At 38.2% G+C, this 26803-nt stretch overlaps 1 protein-coding gene across 1 annotated transcript; it reads right to left on the bottom strand.

Annotated features, from left to right (window-relative positions):
• Nucleotides 1–870: 870 nt before the first annotated feature.
• Nucleotides 871–23829, bottom strand: LOC147483309 (clathrin heavy chain 2). Its single transcript, XM_086581544.1, has 30 exons — nt 23582–23829; nt 23236–23440; nt 20979–21067; nt 20778–20856; nt 20475–20602; nt 20072–20170; nt 18981–19089; nt 18069–18148; nt 17760–17987; nt 17611–17676; nt 17098–17214; nt 9599–9796; nt 9294–9410; nt 9042–9101; nt 8650–8736; nt 8153–8236; nt 7928–8062; nt 7783–7845; nt 7602–7706; nt 7362–7474; nt 7022–7274; nt 6787–6923; nt 6423–6701; nt 5323–6325; nt 4271–4756; nt 4002–4172; nt 3738–3923; nt 2682–2804; nt 2491–2601; nt 871–1557 (listed from the first exon to the last, which is right to left on the bottom strand). The coding sequence occupies exons 1-30, from the start codon at nt 23627–23629 to the stop codon at nt 1399–1401; spliced, it is 5118 nt and encodes a 1705-aa protein (XP_086437670.1). The 5' UTR covers nt 23630–23829; the 3' UTR covers nt 871–1398.
• Between the last annotated feature and the right edge of the window lie 2974 nt (nt 23830–26803).

Raw genomic sequence — 26803 nt, 5'->3', positions numbered from 1 at the left:
TACTCAACTCCATGTTATTACTTAACCAAAAAACAATAACAACAATAATAATAATAACTCCATTGTTGCAGAGTAAATAGTGTCGCGCAAGTAACCACAGCCCACAGACCCATGGGCCATTTAAATTGCGCACCAAGGAACACTGGTGTTAACTTGAAACCTTGCAGTAATATACACACACAAAAAAGAATGGTGTTGCAAAAGCAGTCAAGATCCAAGATCATGCATAAACCACATTTTATTCGGCCTTTCTTGGATCATAAAATAAAGCACCAACTAATGGCCATAGAAACATCGTGCCATAACGGCTTAAATGTAAGTATGCAATAAAGAAATCACTATAACACCAATCACACCGTCTCACCAACTGTCAACTTCAATTCCAACACTTCTTTTCTATTGATTTTGATACATAAATTCAAGGGTACCCTGAATTCAATTCCAATGCACAACCCAACTTTCAAGCACTAGAAAGAGAGAGGGAGAGGATAGGCAGCGATTTGCACAAAACATTCACCACCTGCTTACTTCGAATCAAGATCTTCACCTTTACACTAATCTAATTAATAATGTACATGCTGACATTTACACTAATCTAATTAAGAATGTACACGCTGACCAACAAAATAAAAAGAAAAAAATACTAAAATTTGCAGCCTAGTTTGTAATAGATATTCATTTGAGCAGTAAATGACTAATGTCATCATCCATTGCACACTCTGAATACTTTAGTATTAGCACATCTTTCTACGCAAGCACTTTTTATAACGTCCCAACACAGCCTCAAGTTGTCTATAAAGTTAAAAAGCTCCTTCAAATAAGAATTTTGAACTTATCATTCAGCACTAAAAGACTACCAAGGCACAAATATTTAGGAAAATGTGGAACTGTATTACTGGAAAGCCTGTGTTTTTATCAAAAGATTAAGATTACAAAAAGTACAAACAAATAAGTGAAAAACACCAAATACAAACGAAAGCAATCAGATACGCCTCTATGTTTGACGGGGGAGTTTACTTGAGTGACCGGAGATATACATGCTGAATCCTAGCAACAAGTACTTGACAGTAGCAAACCTAAACAAGTGTTACACTAAACTGCACTGTAAGTCCTTGATTCTTCTTTCGGGTGTGGCATACAAAACTCAATCCAACACAAGACAAAATGCTCAGATCGGCCTCAACGGCAGCAAAAAATGCCTCTGCTACCAAAAGAATACTAAAACCTATAACCACCCTTGACAGAAAATGAAATGCAGATCTCATTCGGAACCTTAGAGCTTCACATTCCCCATATACGAAATATCTCACCATTTGTCAACGCAAACAGGAGATTCCACCAATTCCTGTGCTTCCGCCGCAACTGCGATCCATTCGTACTCAAACGTACGATTTAAAATCAGTAGGATCCCATTGGAGGCATGCCGAATTGTGGCATTGGAGGCATGCCCATTCCGCCCATTGGTGGGGGACCATAACCACCTCCCATCCCAGCTCCCCCCATTCCTGGCATTGGTGGTGCCGGCAAAGCAAGTGGCAGCAACTGGGCGTACATATTCTGCAAGAAGAAAGAATATTACTAGTATGTCCCAAACCAAAAAGTAATTTCAGAAAAGGAATATCACTAGCATTACATCTCAAACCAAACATAAATCTTAAACTTAGGGGGAAGAAAAAATTAAAAAAATGGGGGAGGAAGCTTATAGGATAAAGAGGAACAACCCGACACGACACAGTGACCCTTTCATTTGAGCAATCTATGGCACAGGGTGTTCCAGTCCTATGGCTCTTGCATTTGAACCAAGAGAGCATATCACCTATACAAGTGTGGAGTTGCAGACCCTCCACCATACATAATTTCAGACCTTCAGTATATTTTACTCATTAGAGCATCTCCAATGGAGGGAGATAGGTGCCATTAGGATTTTACATACTAATATATAGAATATAAATATCCACACATGATAGTTCCCAATGGAGAAATGTAAAATATTTGGATTTTAAAACTCGAGCGTCACTGAGTGACGGACGTTTTTCTTAGAATTAAAGAGGGACGTCACATGGAATATGCCTTAGTTTCAAAATTACAAATGGCCACTTTTAGAACTAAAGAGGGACGTCACTTGGAGTGACGTCCGAACATATTTTAAACTCACGCGTCACTCCAAGTGGCACCCGAGCAAATAACCAACTTGTATCCGGGTTGAGAATTCCCCACTCCCTCTATTAGTTAATCTGCTATTATCTGCGATTTACATCCCCCATTGAAAATGGGGGTGTAAGCTTTACACCTATAGTTTACTCCTCCCACTAGAGATGCCCTTATACAAATAAATCAAACTTGTGTTACATTAACCCAAATACCCTGGTAGAAATGAGCACATCTCTTTTAACAAGAACAACTTATGATGAACAATGCAAGAGCTCTCACAAAATCAAATATCGGCAAACCAATCAAAAAAGCACATGCAATTACTTCATGCAACTGTACCTGCTGAGCAACCATATCCTTCTCCTCCCTCTCTTTAGCTTTTACTTCACTGAGAGCCTCAATTTTGTCCTTCACAAGATCGTCAACTTTGCTTGAATATTCACGAATGAACTGCAAGCATACATATTAAAGTGACGGTTGAGATATGTTCAAGGAGATATTAAGATAACAAATGAAGACAAAACAGGCACCTGCAAAAGATATGGGAAGGCAAAGTCGATCATATTGTGCATCCAGGCAAGTTCAAGTGCAACGTCTGGCCGTATTAAATCATAGCAAACAAAGAGGCACGAAGCAAAACACTCTTTCTTTCCCTGAAAAAAAGAAAATGAAATTATCAGATAATAAACACAGCAAGTGTTCAACACCCAACAATTCTCATATATTTTATTTGATAAGCAAAACAACATATTATAGTAATAATTATCATGCAGTGAGCCAAATTTTGGTGCATTGCTGTAAACAATTATTAATATATTAGAGCATTGAGCCTTGAAGCAATCCTATCAAATATATTCCACATTTGGATGGTTGAACATTTATACATTTCCATCTCACAAAAAAAAACAAACTTGATAAAAAGAGATACAATAGATGCCACAAGTAAAAGAATAAATTATTTCTAGAACTGAGATCAACAGACATATGGAAATGAGACTCTCACTTTGTATAACCTAGAACAGGCTAGTTTTTGTGAGGATGTCAACTCAACAGTCAACACACCTTAAAACAGATTAGGACTTTCCAAATCAAATTTTACAAGTGAACTCGACAGTAAGGGCCTTGGAAACAATACATATATATAAGAAATTCAACTTGCATAACACAATTCTCATAAATCTACAAATTTTTACTCAAAAGAGTACTGTCTTAGGATTCTACTAAAATCCCTACAAAACTTGAAAACAACTGCTTACTCCAAGGGGAGCAAATCCAAGTCCATCCAATACTGAACAAAGTCAGTGACATCCACTCTTCCAATTGTTTTCAAGCCCCAAGGTAAAAATCATCTTGAATATTTCCAATTATCAGGATAAGAAGTTCAAATAAGACTTGCATTTATGAGGTATCCACCACGTGAATTGGCTAATAATATGTTGCATCACAATGGCTTTTGATTGTTCCTTGCTGCACATCTCTCTCTCTCTCTCTCTCTCTCTCTCTCTCTCTCTCTCTCTCTCTCTCTCTCTCTCTCTCTCGGGATTTTCATACACATATAAGCATGTATAGAAGGAAAGGACCAGTACCTGCTCAATAAAATAAACAAGCAGCTCTTCCGACAGTTCACGGTCACCTGACTGCGAGCACGTCTCCATAGCATCTTTGTAAAGGTTGTCTTTCTTTGACAGTGCAATGGACTGCTTCCATCTACCAGCTTTCTTATAAATATAAGCAGCTATACGTCTCATTTCAAGAAGCTCATGTTTCTCAACCTGTTTGGATATATAATACGCTCGTTAAAAATACTTCAGAAGATTTAGTCATTTAAAACTAATTATCACCATCCCAACCTTTTGTGCAAGACCTATCTGATCAAAGTTATCATGCAAGTCAATAGATTCACGTAGCCTGTCATAGTCCTCCTCCTCAACGTAGATCTCATTCAAAGCCTCATTTACCGCCCATACATTGTTGCTTTGAACTGCCACCATGTATGGCTTGATAAGATGCAGGAAGCCCGCCTAAAACCAAAAAAAAAAAGAAACAAAAATAATTTCTCACTAGCTTGCAACTACAGAGATTAGTGGCATACAAATCAACATCTTAAAAGATAGCATGCCTTCCGCATTATGTCCACGACACGAGTATGATCGACGCGAAGGGCGAGTACATGGAGAAGATCATTGATAAGATCAGGATGTTCCTGCAAGTAGAAGTGCACTGCCTTGTAATAAAGTTCCACGTTCGCAACTTTTACTGCGACATCTTTGAACTGCATATGGTCCCAAGCTTCTGGAGAATGATTCATGATGGTGGTTGCAGCATTGTCAAACTCATCATACTGGATGTACAAATAAGTCAGTTCTTTCCAGTGCTGCTGTTCGTCACAGGCTCTTATAAGCTTGGGAATGTTAAGGCGGGTAGAGAACAGCTTGATGTGCTCCATAAGCTTTTCTGGACGATATCTAGCATATAGGACACCTAACTCGGTAAATATACCCATATGAGCACGTTCCAACCCTAGACCACTCTCCATGAGAGAGATAAGCTCATTGAAGCAACCTCTGTTTTGATAATAGTCACTAACTTCCTCCAAGTCATCCACCTAAACAACCCAAAAAAAAACAAAACTTTGGAGTAAGGTCTGACTTTCCAAGTATCATGAAAACTAATTGAGTAAAGAAAGCTGTGTACAATGAAATTAGGTGTTCATAATCTACTTTCCCACCACCACAAATGAGTCGCTCTCCAGTGTGAAATTAAATATTACCGCAAGCTTATCAGCACTTATGTATAAAAATATGAGACCTGTGATGCATAGATACATATCTCGAAACCAGGGTTCATGGATAAAAATACCTACTTACAAAAAGTGAGAACATATATTGCCAAGATTTGTATCTTCACTGGTGTGACTAAAGGATCTCTTTAAATATCACTACTCAGCCACCTTCATGATTAAGCACAATATTCTTGAGCATACGTGACAAAAAAATGTTTGAGAGTACAACCAAACAGCTTTTCTATATTTTGAAAGGGTACTAGAAATTAGAAAAACAAAAGTAACCACATATTTTCTTATATTATATGCACTGAATCTAACCTGCCTCAGAATCGGTATGCCAAATATACATGACAATAATATTAAACAGAGCAGTAAAAAAATATCACCTGTACAATGATGTTGAGACCACACATTTGTGCCAACCGGAATTCCTCAGCATCAACACAGGCAAAGCAAACTTCTTTCCATGTCTTTGAGCTGTTGGCCTTTCGAGCAGCATCAACTGCACCTTGGAATTGTTTCAACTTCACAAGAGTGACAGCTAGTTTGGCCCAGTTAGAGATAAAGGCATATATGATCTTTGCAGCCTCGTAAAGGGCTTCATCATATAATCGATCTCCAACATTTTGAAGATTTGCAACATTTGGCATAAGAATAAATTCTTCGATGTCACTTAGCCTATCAATCTTGGCATATGCATAAATAAGTTCACTGTCCACCTTGGGTTCCTTGGATTTCTGCCTAACCATCAGTAGATATCTCACTAGGTCATGGTAAACATTGCCATCCTCCGCAGCACGAATTACATCTAAGAATTGTGTGGCATCATCTGCACGTATAAATGACTCAATTGCATCACTAACCAACCCCTCTCTGAGTTGGGCCTTCGCAACTTGACTCCAAACAGCATCTTCTTCAACACGAAATGCAAACTCCACAGCTCGCTCAATGCTTCGAATGTTATCCAAAAGAACATTCACAGCTTGAACATTCAAGTTGAACTTCTTGAAGATAGCAAATGCTTCTTCATACAGTTGTGCTTCCACAGCCACCTCCCCAACAGCAGGTCCATCAAAGTTATCTAACCTATTGATGTAATCCATAACTCTTGATGCATCTGCTTTGATGGCTGTCAATATCAGTAGATTCTGCAAATTGAAGTTCCCGCTGAAAGCAGAGTTCTGAAGAACAATCTTTTCAAGAAGCTCGATTAGTTCATGTGGAAGATCAGCGGTCATAAATGCTTTTACAGCTGCAGATACTTGCTCCGGGCTCTTGCTCTCAGGTAATGCAGTAGATACAACTTGATCGATTAGCTGTCTTCTGTACTCATTCTCTGGGTTAAGAACCTTCTCCCATAGGTCGGAATCCATCCTTTCAACCACATATCTGCGACAAACAACGGGAGTATATGATTTTCAACTGCCAAAAAACCAAAAAATAGCTACAATGAGCAAATATGTAATTAATGGATTGGTATGCAAACCTGGCCTGTAGTTTGAACAATGAGTTCTTGTTTGTGACATTGATGAGTTCCTCGTCGCACTGCCCTCTTCGATAAGCAACAACTGCCAACGTAGGGTCCCGTTTCTCACAATATTTACCAACAACACGCGAATCATAGTATGGATTAGTTGTGAGAAAGTGCTCTGGATTGTTGTTGCTGTCTATAATGATTTTACCCAAAGCATTGTGAACATGTACATCTTGGCTTCCCTCACTCACAAGATGCTCCAAAAATTGAGTAAGTAAACGAAGCCGATTCCTGAAGTAAATGAAAAAAGGTCAGGGCATTAAAAAGGAAAAACAACTTCGAGAATGAAGATGGCAGACAAGAAGGGATAGCAGACCTCTTCTCACATTCCTCCACAAGAGGCTCCACAGGTAGGAGAGAACGGACTGACAAAATGAGACCTTTGATGAAATCTTCGGGGCATTCGTCATCCAGCAACTGCCCTACAACCAGAGGGGCATTGCCTGGGTTGACCTATCAAAGAATGGGCAAAAAACAAACAGTTAATATCTAGATTAAGGAACTAAGAACTGAATTCCAAAGGTAATCTCATTCTTTCGAAAAACCTCTACCTTTTGAACATAACCTTCAATATATCTAAGCATGTTGTTTGTATAGAGGTAATGGGTCAGATCTGGGACGAAACCAAAACGATCACAAACATTGATCAAAGGCCGTGCATCTGGAAGCTTGGCTTCCATCAAGAAATTTTTAGTTTTCTCAGCATCATAGAAATTTGATTCTCTCGTGACACGTTCAACCTCCTTGATTTGTCCAGTTTTGGCAGCAGCCTCAATGTACTTGAAGTGAATGTCAGGATCCTCACTGTCAATGAAATAAGGCACCGCTAATTAATACCACAATAGGAAACAACAAACACATAAAATGGCCTTTTTCTTGAAGGTGATATACCTGGAACTCAAATATGATCCTAGAAAGAAGTATAAACCTTCATAAGACTTAAACTGTTCAAAGAGTTTTATGCATGAATCAACACCCAACTGCTCACAGTACTCTTTGGCAGTCTGCACAAACATTTGAGTAAGTCTATTAGCCCACATAACGAATATGAAGAAAAATAAATGACATAAGACCTCCCCCCCTAAAGAAAATATGAAATGAAAAATAAATAACTAAATCCAAAATATTTACCTGCACAATTATCTGAAGATTTCCTCTCAAATTAACGAGTAGAAGGTCCTTCATGCACTCCAGTGCCCATTCTCTTGAGAGGGTCCCAAAGAACTCTACCAGTGACTGATTAATCATCATATTTAGTATAGATTCAAAATCTTTTCTCAAACTTGAAAAGAAAATTTGTTACGAGCACTACCTGCGGCTCAATGGCATGGGTATTCACAATAACACGTTTTATATCTGGTAGTTCCGAATAATGCTGCAAGAAAGAGCCATGTTTTATCCACGAAACTATATTGTAAAATACAAATCCTTTAAACACACATCCGAAGATGACTTACCTGAAGAGCCCGCACATACAGACCAGCCTTTTCACAAAGTTGAGCAACTCGAGGGCGGTCATAGTGACTGAACATTCCATTAGCCAAAATCGCATCTGCTACATTTGGAAAAGTAACTAAATTGATTTCCAAGACCTGACAAGAGACACGTGTTAAGAGGTCAATAGATAATACAGATAGAGAAGGTTAAGCACTTGAGCAAGAAAACTATTCAGAAATTGAAACCTTTGTTTGAAGGAATGCATGCTCTGGTAAATTTGGCTTCAGAACATCTAACAGAAAGGCTGTTGCCTCACGAATCAAGTTCCTCTGTTTACAAAGAAAAAGACACAGAAAATGGTATGCACTATTTAATTATTCCATGTTTTACGTGAAACGAACTCTTCTATTATGTAGGCCAAATAAGAAAGCAGGATAAACAAGATTATACTATGAATATCAGGGCAAATATTCCAACTTGAGCACATCTTGAAGACTACTCAACAGTTATGGCATCACTGTGCCATCAACCTCTGTGTTGTTAGGGGTGAGACAAGGGTAGGCTCCTTAACTGGCGCCTTGAAGCGTCATGGTAACATCTCTGACAACACAACTAAACATTTTTTACTAAAAGTTGGCGCTCCGAAAACCTTGGCCAAGCTGGCACCTTGGTAGCGCCTTTGAAAACAAAGATCGCCCAATCATTGTTCCACTGAGATAGCTGGAGAGTGTAAAGAACTTACCTGGAGAAAGAGATCTGTAATTGTGTTGTAATCAACTGGGCAGCCTCCCTCCATTTGTGACATCATTAGAGCAAAATTGACCGCTCCCTATCATCCACAAACAGTTTGCAACTAATCCACGGTCAGATATTGTGAGAGAATCAAGTAAGATGATATAAAGAAACATGAACAGGCATATAATCGCCTGAAGGTTCTTCAAAACATGTTCAAATTTAATTTGATATAGACGAATTTTTTATTCCAAATTTTTGCACAATGGAACATCATCTCCATTTGGTGCTTCAAATAGTATTCATAATTGGGATATGGCTGCTGTTGCGGTTAAAATATTCTGCATGACCAACAAGAGATAATGTATATTGAATTCTCTGAATGCATAAAAACCACAGTACCTGGGGATCTGCCCGTAGAATTGTTTGCAGAAGAAACAGATAATCAGGCGTGTAGCCGACCTGTACAGATCAACAAAAAACGCATTGGCAGTTGGAATCAACTATAACACGACGACAACAATTATGACAGCTCTCTGTGTATCCTCAATTTATCCTTCTACTTATCTATTTGCGCAGTCAGTCAAAGTTTACTTCAAAAACCAAGTACCTATGATGTAGGAGATTGCAGTTATATACAAATTACACCATTACCTGCTTTGAATATATGAGAATTTTGTCAAATTCCCGTCGCTCAGCAAAAGCTGCAACCACCTTCGGAGTAGCCCTAGCCTTGATATATATTTTCAGTGCAAGGTCATTATCCACAGTCTACAAGGGAAACATGCTAAAATATATCAGACGTGAACAAGAAATTTTCCACCCGAAACGGTACCGATTAAAAATAACAAGCAGTGCATGTTCCTGACAAAAGCTTAAAAAGTCATATCGGAACAATTCCTTTTTTTTAGTTAAGGAATAAGAGCTTATAAAAAAAATCATATAACTCCAAATCAAACCTTGACAAGGTCACCCAGTTCCTCACTACATTCAAGCTTATCCTCAGCCAGCCAATTCTCCAAAAGATTCTTCTTATTCTGATTGACAACAAGCCGTGACAGTTCCAACGATTCAAATGCATTGAGTTTTCCTCTAGTTAAAAGTGTTCCAAAATACTGCAACAATGGTGGGGTTTGCCCGGCTTGAACGGGGACACTCTGCAAAATGTAATTAACAAATAAGAATAGGATACATAGAAACACATATAAAGAATAAGAATAGGATACACAGAAGTTTTATAGATAAAGCCTTTTGGGGTACACCGACTTCTTCAAGTAAGTAGTTAATAGAAAAATATTTGAAAAGTTATGCGCACACCTGTGATTCAAATGAGCAAAGATAATCCTGAATAGTCTTCAAATTGCCAGTATGTTTTAATTTAAGAAAATTGATGGAGAGAACGCCTGCGAAAAGTGGTGGATATAGAGTGGAAGAGGTTTGAATTCTCTAGTGATGGAGAGAACAAAATCAGAGTAGTGGAGAAGGGTAGGGGTTTCTCAGTGAAAGTTGATTTTCATTTTGAAACTGGTATTTGGATCGGCGAAAAACTCGCAACACTGGAAAAGAAACCGGTCAAAGTGGGTTTTGTAGGAAGGAAGCGTTTTGATGATACTGTGGTATCATTGGAGGTTAAAGAGAATAGATCGGGTACGTTCATCTCGATTCTCTTCATCTCTAAGCGGTTCAAGAAAGGTGTGGCCTTGATTTGTTGTCCTTCAGAAGAGGAGCAACAAGGGTGGAAGACTTTTAAGGAAGCCTTACTGTTATTTTGTGGCAGAAAACAGAATGGTTGTGCTGTTCAAAGGAGAAAGAAGGTGGTTCAAAGGGATGGAGGTGAGCACAATTTGGTGGTGGGATCTGACTACAACCACAGAGAAGACATGCTGCAGAACTGTGGCCTCATTGCTGAATCAAAGAGTGAAACCGTAGATTGGAAGAAGATCCCCACTCTCCTAAAAGAAGTCTTTAATCTAGCAAGGATTCCGCGAATCACTTCCATGCATACACGTAAGGTGTTGATTGAGCTTGCAGATCATTCTGAACTGGAGAGACTTTCAAAGGCATTCAGGGTTGAACTCCAGAATACAAAATTGAAGCTGAGAAGATGGAGACCTTCAGACCGGTCCTTTGATTCATCTTGGTTGGGAAAAAAACAGGTGGGTTGAGTTGTTGGGTATACCATTGCATCTGTGGTCTTTGGAAGTCTTCAAAGAGATGGTTTCAGCTTTTGGGAAACTTAGAAGAGTGGAGGAGAATGTGGGCAATTACAATGAGATCTCCAGAGTGAAAATTATGGTAGAAAGCTGTGATCTTCTGAAAATTCCTTCAATTCTCCCACTGATTCACAATGGGATAACTTATCCGGTAAAGCTGTGATCTACAATTTGCAAAATTGGAGGCAGATGAACATGAAGTGGATGATGAATTGACTCATCAAAGAGGAGAGGCCAGATCATACGCTGATGTGGTTGGCAGGGATTTGAGGGTTCAGTCAGTTGTGGTGGGCAGTGAGCACAGAATCACCACCAGGGGGGCAGCCAATGAGACAGAGAGAAGCACTGTATCAAGATCTCAAATTCAAATTTCAAATCTGAATGGAGGGGCATGTGAGTATGGGGAAAACTCACGTGCACAACTTACTCTAACAGAGGTAAGAGATAAGACAAATGAGATCCAGTACCAACTCAATCCAGCCCATGAAGATGAAGGCTCTATTAGGCCCATTGTCCCAGATACTTATGATAGGGCCCATTTAAATGAACAGACAAATGGTTCAAAAGACCTTAGTTCAGAAAATGAAATCCCTCGTCTAGTTACTGATTTAGAAGAGGAAAATTGGGGATCTGCCTCCTCTTCATCAGAGGAAGTGGAAGTAGATGCTTCGGATGATGAACAACTTCTCATCGAGTCTCTTCAGCAACATGATGATGCAATGTCAGCGGGCTTGGAGGTTTCATCAAGGACTCCAGAATTCCAATTCTCTGAGGAGTGGGTGGACAACAGAGTGGCCCCTCTGGGGCATGAGTTGGGTGTATCTTTGGATACTGGATGCATATGTGCTGCTAAAACCTTGAAAGAAATAAACCGCAGAGCTGAGGGGGAGTTGGCAGCATACAAGAGACAAATTGGGGAGAATCCTGACGTTTCTCTGATTGTGGGCACTTCAGTTGCCAATGTCAAGTAACTTTCTAACGTGGAACATGAGGGGGTCTACAAGCAAGGACAAAGCTCATCGGGTGAGGCTTGTAATCCGTAAATTCAGGCCGTTAGTTGTTGGGTTACAAAAAACAAAACGTGAGGACTGTAATAGCAGGTTTACTAGGCACATATGGGGCAGAAAACCACATGGTTGGGAAGCTGTTCCGTCGATTGGAAGATCAGGCGGTATGTTGGTGTTATGGGATACTGACAGGGTAGTGGTGGAAGACTCCATTAAAGGAGCATTTTCTCTTTCGATTCTCTGTACTATGCTCGAGTCAAAGTTCAGTTGGGTATTTACAACAGTGTATGGTCCAGTGGATATGGCAGATAAAGAACAATTCTGGGCTGAACTCATAGATGTAGGTGGGTATTGGGACAGACCTTGGTGTGTTTGCGGCGATTTTAATGCCATCAGATTCAGTGAAGAACGAAGAGGTGGTGGCAGGAGTTGCTCCAATCTGCGTAGATTTAATGATTTTGTCAGTGGTTTTGGGTTGATGGACTTCTGCTTAGATGGGGCTAAATTCACTTAATCGGATCATCGAGTGCAACCACGCATGAGCAGACTTGATAGGTTCCTTGTCACACCGACTTGGATGGAATATTTTGATGATCATGCCGAAACTGCTTTAGGTTATAATCTTTCAGACCACCGCGTGGTTGTATTACAAAATGTTAATAATGGGATTGGGCCGCGACCATTTCGTTTTGAATTAATGTGGATGGAGAAACAAGAGCTACTTGGTCTGATGGAAACTTGGTGGAACGAGGACAGTACAAATGGCAGAGCAGGTTATGTTCTTTTCAAAAAACTTCAACATCTTAAGCATCAACTCAAGGATTGGAACAAAATGCATTTTGGCAGATTTGATGTGAAGATTAAAGAGCTCCAGTTGATTCTTAAGGGTCTAGAAGCTAGGTTACATTGACACGGGCACGCGTGTCGGTGTCCAACACGGATACGGGGTGTCGGATACGGCGAGCTGTTGAAGATCGACACGGGGACACGGATAGGTTTAATTAATTAATTTTTTAATAATTATAAATTTATTAAATTAGAAGTTTTTTCAAGGTTCATAAATAGAAATGGACCACCTGTACAAGTATGGGCCGTGTTAAACTTAAACTTTAAAGACCTTATATGAGATTTTTAGTTAAAATTTTAAAGCAAGGCCCATCTAAAAGAAACCCAATCAATTTCAATTCCTTCTAAGTCTGTCCCAGTCATGACTCGTGAATACAAAACCCTACGTCCCTACCTCTTAAAAAATAGATCTGGTTTGCAAGAAGCAGATGTAGTTCAGCCGCCAACCACACCAATCGAAGAAGGAAGAGAAAGGAAACCAGATTGAATAAAAAAGAAAAGCTTGCACCTTTCTTCTTCTCATTCTTCTTTTACTTGCCTTTTCTAGTCTTCTGTCCTCTCTCGACCAGTAACCAGTTTTCTTTACTCTTGGTCTGCCGAATTTCGCCAATTTTAGCCGTGTCGACTCGCGTATCCGTGTCGACGACGGTGTCGACACACATTTTTTTCAGATATTGCCGTGTCCATGTAACCTAGTCTAGAAGACAAAGAGGAACAAACAGATTTGTCCATACAAGAGAGTAACAAGAAAGCTGAAATTCTAAGAAAGTTGAATGATCAATTAAACTTGGAGGAAGACTATTGATTCCGAAGATGCAAGACTGAGTGGTCTAGAGATGGGGAGAGATGTACAGCCTATTTCCACAGAATTGCAAATGCACGATTTCATGCAAACTTCATTGCAAAGTTAAAAATTTATGGGAGTTGGGTGAAGAACCAGCATGTGATAAAGGAGCACATTGTGGATTATTACACTAACCTATACAAGGAAACAACACTGAAAGGCTCTTGATGGGCTTGAATTTCCTACCATTGGCACAGATTTGTCAACATGGATGGAGAGGGACTTGGGAGAAGAGGAAGTGAAGGTAGCCCTTGATTGATTGGCGGGGGAAAAGTCGTCAGGACCTGATGGTCTGCCTATGATTGTTTACAAGAAATGTTGGTACTTCATGAAAGATGAGATTATGGCAGCGGTCAAGGAATTGCAAAATAATTATTTCATCAATTGGCGGCATAACACGACATACATCACCTTGGCCCCAAAGATAGATGGTGCATCCTCGTTATCAGACTATCGTCCTATTAGTTTGTTGGGTGGGATTTACAAGATTATGGCAAAAGTTTTAACCCTCAGATTAAAACGGGTGATGCATCTTTTAGTGGGTGTGTATCAAGGGTCATCTCTAGAGAATCGTCAAATTCAGGATGGTGTTCTTGTAGCAAACGAATTGATAGACTCTAGAAGAAGAAGTGGACTGTCGGGTCTGGTTTGCAAACTGGATTTTGTGAAAGCCTTTGACAATGTGAGTTGGGCATTTGTAGATTATCTTTTCCAGAGATATGGGTTTGGGCCGAAATGGCGAGAGTGGATCAGGACTTGTCTCTCCACAGCCCACTTTTCAGTGCTCGTCAATGGAAGTCCTGCGGGCTTTTCCACTAGCTCAAAAGGCTTGCGGCAAGGGGATCCCCTATCCCCCCTCATCTTTATGTTGGTGGCTGAAGCTCTTATTAGAATGGTTTTGAGAGCTCAAGATAGAGACTTGATTTCAGGTTTTAGTGCATCATCATCTAGCTCTCCGATTCCTATACTCCAATATGCAGACGGTACTCTTATTTTCATTGATGCAAAGGATGAGCAAGTATTGAACTTGCGGGCAATTCTAATGTGGTTTGAAGCGGTCTCGGGGCTCCAAGTGAACTTTGGAAAAAGTAGGATTTTCAGTGTGAATGAGAAACTAAATTTTCTTGATTTGGTAAACCTTATGGGTTGCAAAGTTGGTAGTCTGCCAACTTCATATCTTGGGCTTCCACTTGTTGCTAGATACAAGTCCAAAGCTGCGTGGGTTCCAGTAATTGAAAGATTCACTCGTAGGTTGGCCATTTGGAAGCGGAAATGCCTATCGAAAGGTGGTAGGTTGATTTTAATAAAATCTACCCTTTCGAGTCTCCCTATATACTATCTCTCACTTTTCACTATTCCTACAAGTGTTGTGAATGTGCTTGAAAGAATCATGAGGGAGTTCTTATGGGGAACTAGTGATGTTCGACGCTACCACCTTATCTCATGGGATAGTGTTTGCATGCCAATTGAGCTAGGAGGTCTTGGTATACAACGCTTAAAGGAGGTGAATATATCTTTGATGTGTAAATGGATATGGTGATCAAGATTGTGATAGTCAATAGAAGGAGGTCATTAAAGATAAATATGGATTGGATGAGCACGGATGGTACTCAAAGAAAGTTAGTTGCACATATGGGTGTGGGTATGGCGTGGTATTATGAATTGCAAAGAGTCGATTGAGGCTGAAATAAGTTTCAATGTTGGTGATGGCTCGAGCGTCTTGTTTTGGGAGGACAAGTGGGATGTAGAGAGACCTCTAAAACAGGTTTTCGGTGACATGTACGGGATTTCAGAAAATAAAAGAGGTACTGTTCAGCAGCATGTGGTTTGGGTGGATGGTAGGCAGTCGTGGAACTTGTGTTTCAGGCGGAATTTATTCGATATAAAACTCCCTCGAGTTGGTGAGTTCCTTGGTCTGATTTCGCGATATGGGGTGAATGATGAGGATGATCACAAGATGTGGAATTCACTCCCAAGGTCATGTATGAGGTGATAGAAGCTAAGCGAATTAGTGAGCATCAATTGGGTGTTGCCAATTTCCCTCATAAGATTGTGTGGAACAAACTAGTTCCTACAAAAGTTTGTTTCTTTGTGTGGGCTCTTCTCTGGGGAAGAACTTTAACAACGGATAATCTGAGAAAGAGGAGCCAAGTTATGGTGAACCGGTGTGTGATGTGTGCCCAAGAAGAAGAGAGTATCCAACATCATTTTTTTTTTATAAGTAAATTTTATTCAGTTGGTTGCACAATGTGGTACAAGTGTGTGAGAAACTCACTTACAACTTACAAGGTGCAAAACCAGTGCACAAGCGGACTAGATACCTCCTAAGACCACTTAGCAAAACCCAATACCATAAAGCTCTTCTCAAAGAGAAATTATGCCCCAAACGACGACCTGTAGGCCCCAAGATTCCACCCTATCACACTAGCAACAAAGTTATTGCTAGGAGTGCACCTAGTTAGTCAACATGATCAGCTTCATGTTCCCTCTCTAAGATAGACTAAAGCCCCACAATTTGTTCATTCCCATAACTCTTACTGTTATTCCCATGTATTTCCCCGAGAAGCTTTTCAAGGCCCATTCTTCCTGATCCAGGTGTTATTCCCAAGTTGGTTGCCAATGGCATGACCATGTATTTGATCCAATCACGAGGGTCGTCAATATTTTGACACTTGTACACTCTTTTCGCAATATCACCAACGTTCCCTTCATTAAGACTTTCGTCGTACAAACTCCGATCGCAATCTTCTGATACAGTATTGTCAATAGTGGCACTCCCAAAAACACTCGCTACCTGTGGGAATACTTTCTCTCCACTCTCCGCATTCCGCTTGATACCTCTCTTGGGTTAAGTAGTATGTTTCTTAAGAAGCCATCAGTGGGGTTATCTCCTACGGGGATGTTACTGAGTAAAACCATTGCTCATGGGATTACATGGACTATTTGGCTGGAAAGAAATCAAAGGATCTTTGATGATAGGTTTTGTGATTTAAATTGCATTATTTGTAATTGCAAATATATCATTTGGGGTTGGGATTCTCATCTTCCTACTGTTAGGAATTTGAATTTTGAGTCAATTGTAATTGATTGGGAAGCTATAGTTCAACTTTGATGTAACTATTATAAGGGTAGTGTGAACCTCTCACACTGATTTTCTAATACAATACTGTTTTATCGACCAAAAAAAGAAAGAAACATTTGCATGTAGAGCATGACAGACATGCGGTTCAACTTATTCTTAAGATTAAGATACTTGTGGACAACAAAGAATTAGATAACAAACAAATCCTAAGATACCTACAAGAGTTTCCCTAAATTCAAAAACACTTTTTTTTATGATACCTATTCCTTTAATTTAAGATTTTTTTAGCGATGTAGCTCTCTCTGTGAAACTATAATAACTCGCAGAAATAAGAAATTGGACACCTGAGTTATTTTGTAGGACATCATATGGAATTAAAAGTACATATCTTAAGATACATCCTAAATGATGATACCAGTAAGAAAATCCGAGAATCACAATATATTCACATCCAAAATAGCTGTACCTGAAACATTGCAACTGTGTCAGGAGTTCGAAGGAGTCCCTGCGGGGATTCTGCAGCAAGTTCAGCAGCTTCCTTGTACTTTGTCTGAGAGAACAATTCTTGGAACCGTTGGACAACCTGACGTATGAAAACGATGAAGAACATGTAAACTGTGATGCCCAAAGAAAATATATAGCATGACATACAACATTCATGACCATGATCACTGTGAATCACATACTCAGACAGTTAAAATCTTGGTTTCTTTGTTACTTTTGTGTTTTCTTATGAAATATCTAGTTGAACACTTAGCTAAAGTTTCAATTAAACGTGTGCTACCATTATAATACCTATATCATTTCTCCCATGTGAGAAGGTGGACACACTTCTCACAAATGATGCCAACAGAAGTTCTACTTCTTAGCCAAAAAAGGGGCTGGTTGTAATTTAGACACTATATAAAGGTCTGCAAACCCTAGATTCTTGGATAATTAAAAAATCATATACAAAGGCTACTCAAACGTATCCACCTACCAAGTTTTCAGCTCCAGGAAGATTTCCTCTTTTAGCAAGATTAACAGCAAGCTCCAGGTTGTTTAGCTGTAACAGTCATCAGATAACATCCATTTATACAATCTTCCAATTGCCTTTTATAGCATAACAGGTAAGCTTATAAAACATACTTGACCGCTGACAAAAGGCACTATTGTTGCCTCGTTAACAGTGGCAAGTAACACCTGCCCTCGCCGATTAACAGCATAGAATCCTCCTACTGATGATGCCTCTGATGTCAAAAATATAGGATCTGGACTGATTCGATTTCTGTAAACTGCGGTAGCAGTCTCCAAATCGTAAACAAATAGAAGTCCAAGTTTTGTGATCACATATATCAAACCGTACTTGTGGGATATCTGCAAGAGAGAAACACTAACGATTTAATAATTGCATCAAATACCAAAACCATGTACAAGAATTACCACTTAAAAAGTTACCTGCATTGCCACTGGGAAGTCATCAGCAAAATCTGGTGGGAAGAACAGATCTGCTTGTTTCTTTGTAAAAGCTGGTTTACCTGCCAATTAAATCGAAGAATTGATACAGAAAAAAGTAATCAGTGAAGGTTCGGGAAATGGTGAAAAGGCAGAAGGCAAAACAAAAAATTTCTACGGGAGTAGTGATCACTGATCAGCTACAAAGATACGCTCTCTTCTCCAAATCTATCATTAACAGTCCAGTTTTCCTCAATAAAAATCTTAGATAACACAATAACATTATACCCATTAGTTCAAAAATCTGCTATATGCTGTCAAAAATATATCTATATCAGTCTCTGTAAAATTAATACCAACATGAGTAGTAACATTTTTTTATCTTCTCAAAAGAATAATAACTGCATAACATAGGTTAGGTTAGCAAAGACCTAAGGAACACCCAAGAAATAATCACATACACCAAAGCTAGTAAGGAACTACCCATAATTACATAATAAATGAGTCCAATTACAAATAACTATGAAATTTTGACTCCATAAATAGAGTAACCCCCCCTTAACCAATCATACAAATTCTATTTGCCTTTCATCACAATATACAAAATTAAACAACACTCGAGTCCTATTACAAATGAAACTATGAAATTTCAACTCCCTAAATAGAATAATTCCCCTTGACCGGTCATACAAAGTCTGCATCACAATCATTCTAAAAGCAAAAAGATGCGGCGTAGCATGACAGCCAAAGATCAAATGCACTGTAAGAAAAGAAGTAGAACCATTTTGTTTTATAAACTCTCAAAAGAACACATTGAATGACGGGAAAAAAGTACAAGGTAGAAAGAGGTGCCCTAGTACATGTTAACCCAAATTTTAATGAGCGGAGAAAGACAAAGGACAAGTCTAAACAGACCTGGTTGAGCACCAAGTTCAATGACGTGCAATTTTGATGTGAGTTGTCCAGCATTACTAGTCTTTGAGGCAAAACAGATAAGAGTAGAAGGATTCTCATTTCCTGGAACCTGTGTACGACAATGCACATCAGTATGATTTTAAGCTCATATATTATCAAAACATTGAATTATATACAAACAGAACACAGACCTCAACATGAATCTAGATAGACAAATCTTTCTATACTGGCGGAAATAAAATCACATGACCCTCAAATGAGGTCAACTCAACATTGGTTCTACAACGTCATCGCAGGTTCATCAACTAACAGGCCCCAATGAGTAAAATAAGTGGGCAGGGGCAGGCACATTGACAAAAATCATATTTGTGATGCTGCCCTCGGTGGGTTGATCAACCTCGTGGTAGGTCAAACATTACAGGGTAGGGCACCAAAATGGACTTCTAATTTCACATGTTTGATTAAGATTTATAAATCTGTTTACCGCGTTCTGTAGTACTTTTCATCAAATGATAACCAAGGTGAAAAGATATTGGTTATGGCTGATAAACTGTTCTTCCCTGCTGTCTGTCTAGTCTACCAAAGTGCCACAGGAAGAATTTAATTGTGCTTGCATAAATCCAGACAGATATTGAGGAAAACTTTAATTGTGTTTGCATAAATCAACATTGAGAGCAGTATTGTGTTTGTAAAAATCATCCCTAGACAACACTCTAATAGACCAGTAAACCCATGTCTGGCTGTCCCAGCATGACATGCAACAAACCTGCATGACAATGTACCAAACAATATTTCCCGAGCGGAGATGATTCACTCAAAAACAAACCAGCTAAGGCCTCCCTCAAATAGGATAGGGTAAAGAAAACAGACCAAATGGATCACACTAAGCAATATAGAAAAGAGACAATTTAAGGTTAAAATGAGGGGAGCGGGGGGAAAAAAGACTAGTAAACAAATGTCGACTCGAAGTTGTGCTTTTATACACTACAAAAATGCACTAAAAATAAATGGTGTATAGAGATGTACACGAACATGTAAAGAGACATAGGGGCACATAAAAGCACACAGAAGGTTGAAGAAAGGTTGCATACCTTAAACGAGGCAAATGCTGCACCATGCGCTTCAAGAGCTTGGCTACGCTGTTGATCCACAGAAAAAAGCTGCATATTTCCCTTGACCAATTGGGGCCTCTACAAAAGACAGAAAGAACAGATTTGACGAAAAACTGTATTGGAACTCAAAAAAGTAAATGTCACACGAAATGAAAATACAAGGAAAACATGTATAAACATATTAATTAATGTCGATTGGGCCTTCTGGCTGTATTCCTATACAGCATTACTTAATTACGTTGAATCTGTAGGCTACCACAACCTACATTTCTTCCTTAGTTGCCATTTCTTTTTCCCAATAACATGGAAAAGGTTATGAAAACATCAGTATGCAAAGGAGAACATGGAAGCATAAAGCTTGAATTACTGCAAAGAAAGATACCTCAGCTGATCCCGGAGCGATTCCAATCAAGACAAGCCACTTTTCAGCAGGATCACAGCGATAGTTAATTATTTGATTGCTTGCCAAATTTGCCGTTCTATCGAACATCTTTGCGGGCTCCGACTCACCTGCAAATAAACCATACTTAGACAATGTATTCATCCATGTAGTGGAGTTGTTCTTTCAGTAAGAACAACCCCTCCATTAGAAAAAATTAGCGAGAGCAATAGCGTTAGAGAGGAAGGGAGGGAGAGAGAGAATTAACATAATATTAAAAACGATGGCAAGAGGAATGTAACTTGCCTTCAATCGACCAATGATATACTGAGGTTTGTGTGACCAGGCCCAGCATTTTTGGACTAATCCACTTCCAAAAGACAATCTACACAAAACGAGGTGATCAAGTTGGACTAATTGTTTAGTCGGTCAAGTCAAACATATTGAATCTAAGACGAGTATTACAACTTTAAAGGTTAGTGTCAATAGTGAAGAGGGGAGGCATACCTGCTCAGGCATCTGATGTGACTTCATCTTTGTTTTCATTTCAATGTTGAATATTTGCAAATGATCTTGAGTTGTTCCAGGAAGTTGAGCTTCAAGTAAAATCAATATTGTTATTGAGATGAGGCATACATCATGTTTCCCGCAAACGGGAAATCCAAAAGTTAAAAAGAGAACAAATGTTACATATATATGTCTGACACAAATGGCTGCATAGTTCAGATATTAATTAAATTTTATTCGTCATGTAACCAACAATTAGAGAAAACCAAGGCCTGACTCCCAACAAAAAAAAATCCTTGAAAACATCTCAAACCTGATCCCACTTTAAAATATGTCAAATGCCCTGACAGCCATTGTGAACAGAGGGGAGAAGGATCTCCTTTAAAACCACGGAATTGAACAAAAAAAAAAGAGATTTTAACTCAAATGTAAACCCACACCAAACCAACGGTCCCATAAACTAGAAAACCGCTAAGCAGTGAGACCGACGTTAGTCTGGTCTGGTGGAGGGCAAGCAATGAAAGGATAAAAGAAAGGGGAGGATAGGGAAGAGATAGACAGTATTTGTGTAAGAATTTCGCTTTTTTTTTTGGCTGAATTTGAAGGGAGGAAGAGGAAGAATACTGGAAACAAAGAATAAGAAAGTGAGACACACACTTTTTGTGTGAACGGACACCCAAGTCAACTTTGCATACGGCCCAAGTTAAAGCACTGGGCTTCCCTTTAACTAGCAAAAATTACTATACAAAAAAAAAAGTCAAGTATGTAATTGGGAAACAAGGCAAACAAGGGAAAATCGCAAATAGCTAAAATTGGCCGAGATATGTTAAATATCTCGAGATTCCTTGGGACACATTACTGAGCAAAAAAAAGAGGATGGGACATGTTAATAACTAGTAAGTACCATACTACCATCTAAAGGGCTGTTTTATACTTCAAATTTTTATATAAACTTTACAAGATTTTAACTTTTTTATCCACAAATCTCTTTGCTATAAAATTGGTATCATAGGACAGGTTTTCAGGTCTACTGGAGGATACTAATGATCAAATCAATTATAGAAAAGAAAAACTTAGGTTGAAACCATATGAAATGCATATACTGAGGGCATAGAAGGAAAGAGTGATGTATGTAGAGTACTAACAAACATCTAGCACTTTAAATGCCAATATTTTTATCATCAAAATATTGGTTGCCTTCATAACGGTTTTCAAAATCTTCAAAATGACATTATCATCAAGTTCTGCAAAACAAAACTTCCTTATAAATGACTACTATGTATGTCCTAGAGATGGAAGGTTTATGAGGCACAAGCTAAAATATGTAGTGAATACAGATATGACATGTCAAAGAAGTGTAATGCACGTTGGGGAAAAGATTGGTGTAACTGCCAAAGGCATGGAGATTCTCTATCCGCCATGTAAGCAGAAACAAACTATTCCTTTAGTTTGACAACAATGTGTTTTAAAAACCAACGCTCAAACTCAATACTCAAAGTCCAAGCCATTTTCGATTATCACATGAGTGAACTATGAAAAAGTGGTGGAAGGATCAACAAATAGTGATTCTTGTGGTAGTGGAAGACTAGCGCGTCCTTCATGAAATCAACCTAATAATCTCCCGACATTTTTCATATCAACATTCAATGTATTACAAAATTAGGTACTTTCACAGAGCTTAACTTTTCAGTGAGCTCCAGAGATATCTTTTTACCAAAGCTTTGTCTAGTGATGAACATTAGATTAGAAAGATAATGTCAGATGTACACCAAACGTAACTTTGACATTATCTTCACCGATCCTGGCATTTCTTTTTTATCGGTGAAGATAAAAGAAACTATGTTAATGTTAAAAGAAAGGATGTACATGGATTTCTAACCTTCTCCTACATATAAACAAACTTCTTGTCTAAGAGACTATGCACTCTAACCTTCACCTACAGAGAAATTAAACTCAGCTACAACTTCAATTGAAAAAATATTAATCGTTGTGTCGAAGAAGATGCACCTTTCAATGTTTGTTTACTACAACACTATCCATCTTATAAAGAACAATTATGCTAATTTAAAATTTCTAAAATTATCATTGATCCACGAGAAAAAAAAAAAACACCCAACTCTTATCAATAGTACAGCATATAAATTATTAGATTATATGTCAAATGTATCCATGAATAACACAAAAGATATGATCTAGTTACCAGGACAACGAGATCATAAGTAACTAAAAAGTAATAGTTCAATTTCGAACTACTGACCTTTCAAAGCAAGAATTCTAGAATTAGGATTCATCAAGGCGGAATCAGCAGTAATAGGCCTTCTCAACGGCTGATTAGGCATACTCATATCAATAATAACAACACTATTCTGCGGTGATGTTTCTCGTACACATATATACTTATCCGATTCCATCGTTACATGTGTAAACGTTATGAATTGCGGATTGATTCCAATACTAGGCAACTACAAATCACATAAAAACATAATCAGCTCAACATTCAATGGTTCAGATCCAACAGATCTGAAGACTAACTAAACTTTAATCAATCGAATCGATATTGAAACTTAATAGATCACATCAAATCAGTAATATTGATGACTTACAGTTAATGCCTCTTTCATAGTGATGGGAGCATTAGCAGCAGCAGCCATGGTAAATTAGATCGGTTAAACACACAAAATGAAAACCAGATCTGTGTAAATAAGATCGAAACTGGAGATCTGAAGGTTTCAGTCGTCCTCTAGAGACGGATCTGAAGAGGAGGAATAGAATAATGAGGGGGGAAGCTTTTTTTTTTTTTTTTAGTTTTCTCTCTCTTGGTTGAATGTCAAAATATATATTGCGCACTCACACAGTCACACTTGCTGCTGACTGTTGATTAGTTGTCAAAAAGCCCATGATTCTTGGGCTATTGTTTTACTCGGTCCATGGACTTTGTGGTGTTTGTTAAGCATAATGATAACCACGTGGACTCTTACAATTCGTCTTTCAAGTTTGAACCATCTTTTTTCTAATTCACTACACTCGCCGTCGTTTGTCATATAAAAGCTACGTGATAGTGTGATATCCTTGCCAACATCAATGACCAACTTTTCTCATTAAAAATAGGCTTACCAAAAAAATTAAAATTTGTCAATTCTACTATTATAATCATGTTAATTAAGTGGGATTTGGATGTTATTAGATTTGACATGCATATATAATTTAAATGTGGTTTGCAGAGTTTCAAGTGTCAATTATATTGTTAGAAATGACCACAGTACAACAAAATAGAGACGGACTTTGATGCAAGAAGTTATAACTGAAGGACCATTTATTTTGTAAAGAATGATGTCGTGTGTGGCCCATAGTTAACTACATTTCATATATTTTGTCTGGTATGCGCGGCATATTGTATGTTGGATCCTTCTATCTAATAAAACGAGTATGCAAACCGTGTTACGTATCGGTGTTTTTTCAAATCTTTAAATATGTCGCTCTAACATCTAACATCTCTCTGATAGTATGATTTTTTGAATTGTAGTTATAATCTAAAAAATAATATAAAAATATTAGGAGGGGTTGAATATAATTTGAGTGACGTAAATGAGGGTTTCTAAATTATTTTAAATAATATGGTTTAATCTAATTTCAATAAAAGTGAGAGTTTTTTGGTAAATTGTTTAAAAAAGAGGGAGTTGATTAGAATAATTAAGGGAGGTGGTTTTAAAACCATAAAATAAAGATATTACAAATACACAGTTCGGTTGAGAAATTTTTCTCTTAAAGATCCGGCTATCATATAGTGTAGAGATAGATTGGTGTGGAGTCTATAGGGCCCATCCAGCGGCTAATCTTGCATTTTACAAATTGTGACATGACATTTTCAAATGAGCTTAAGTAGTATGATAGTTAGCACGGCCAACCATAGTTGTAAACAATAATGTGAAAACCCCTACTTGCTTTCGCATTTTAAAGCAAGTGTTTATCGCATTTTGGGATCCCAAAACCGTTTATCAAAAGACGTGGCCACACAATAACACCTGTTTTGAAAGTTACATATCTCAATGATATGCAAAATGATGAAAATACCATCAGTTATTGACTTATTGTTTAGAATTTGATTAATGTCATATACCCTTGAATTATCCTGAACGAAGAAGTGAAGTCTTAGCTCAGGGGAGGAGCCAAAACTCATTTTGTCTGTCTTGTCCACTTGGACACCAATATCTCTTTATTTTTTTCTTTTTTAACACAAAAGCACAACCACACTCCGTTATTTTCTCTTCAGGTTCTCCACTTCCTAGCTTGGATTCCCGTGGTATACTAGTTAAGAACTGTTTGCGGCTGCTAAATGCCCTGAATGTTCTTGAGCTGACCCGCTGTCTAGAACTGAAACAAACCTTCGGCCCGTGAAATATACAATTGGGCTCATTTTACAATGTTTAGCTTTTATCTTTGCCCAGGCACCGACTGGAGCATAATGTCTTGCTTTAAGATAGGGGTGATAAAAGCGCCAGCCTAGCTAGCCCGCCCGTCAAACCATAAAAGCCCTCATAATTATGATTGAGGGTCGAGTCAGTCCGCCCTTATTTTGTATTAAGGGCCGGGTCGAATAGGGTCAAACATAAAAACTCAAGCCCTTAATCTCTCCATCGACCCTCATTTTTTAGGGCCAAATGAGGGTCGGGTCAAGCCCGGTCTAATTATACTTTAATAGTTTTTTTTTTTGTGATTATTTATTTATTTTTATCATATTTTGATTATATATATCAATTTTAACTAAGTATACAAAACTAATTATTTAACTAAGTATACAAATTTTTTTTGAAAAACACGAGGAGACTTGTAGGATTAACCAGCATTGTTTCATTCCGTTCAGTTTCAACACTTTTGGTTTCTTGGCACAACAGTCTGTTGAGCTCCTTAAGAGATTGCAGAAAATTATGGACTGCAACGTAATGATAGCTGGTTCTAATGAGTTTATATTTAGGAGGATATAATTTGTCATTCAGAAAGTACTTGCGGCGCAGCTTGTTGCACGCTTGTCCTAATTATTTGTAAAACTCGTTATCATTATCAATAAAATTTTCAATTAAAAAAAAAAAATAAACTAAAAATAAAAAATTGAGATAGTAGAAGAGATAATATTATTAAAACATCTACATTTTTCATATTTAACTATGTTGTTAGGTTGAATTTGCTTTAATGTATGACTTATATACCTATCATTAAATCAATTACAAAAATGCATATGTTATGTTGTGTTATAATTTATCCCTATTGAAAACTAATTTAGTAATTTTTTTAATACAATTTAGATAATTAGAGTATAATACATAAATATAATGTAAAATAACAAGAAAACGTATGAGGCTCAAGTGAGGGTTGGTAAGGGCTTAATGAGGGACAACCTCATGCTTAAGAACCTAGGCCCTAGCCTGCCCTTTATAAGCATGAGGGTCGGGGCGGGCCGCCCCTCAAATATGTGAAGGCCAATTTTTTAGGGCTTGAACATGCAATTTTGAGGGGCGGGTTGAGGGCAAATTATCACCTCTAGCACTAAGAGCATTCCCAATGCAAGCGAGTGTTTTTCACTTCCACGTAGGCTCAATTTCCCTTGTTTGCTACCATTTTGGTGAAAAGCAAGGTGAGGTTGTCCAATGTAGAGGTGACTTTGAATCTCGGACGGAATGTTTGATTTCATCCACATGAATTTTGATAGAAACGAAATGTAACATTCCGTCTAATATTTTGGTTGAAATGGAATGAAATATCCCATCTAGTATTTTATAACAATACGGAATGAAACATCCCAGACGCGAAAGAGCCAACTTTCACTTCAT

This window comes from Coptis chinensis, chromosome 8 (genome assembly GCF_015680905.1).
Source record: "Coptis chinensis isolate HL-2020 chromosome 8, ASM1568090v1, whole genome shotgun sequence".
Lineage (NCBI taxonomy): Eukaryota > Viridiplantae > Streptophyta > Magnoliopsida > Ranunculales > Ranunculaceae > Coptis > Coptis chinensis.
Note: the sequence above shows the minus strand (reverse complement) of the source record. Positions and strands in the feature narration are given on the sequence as shown.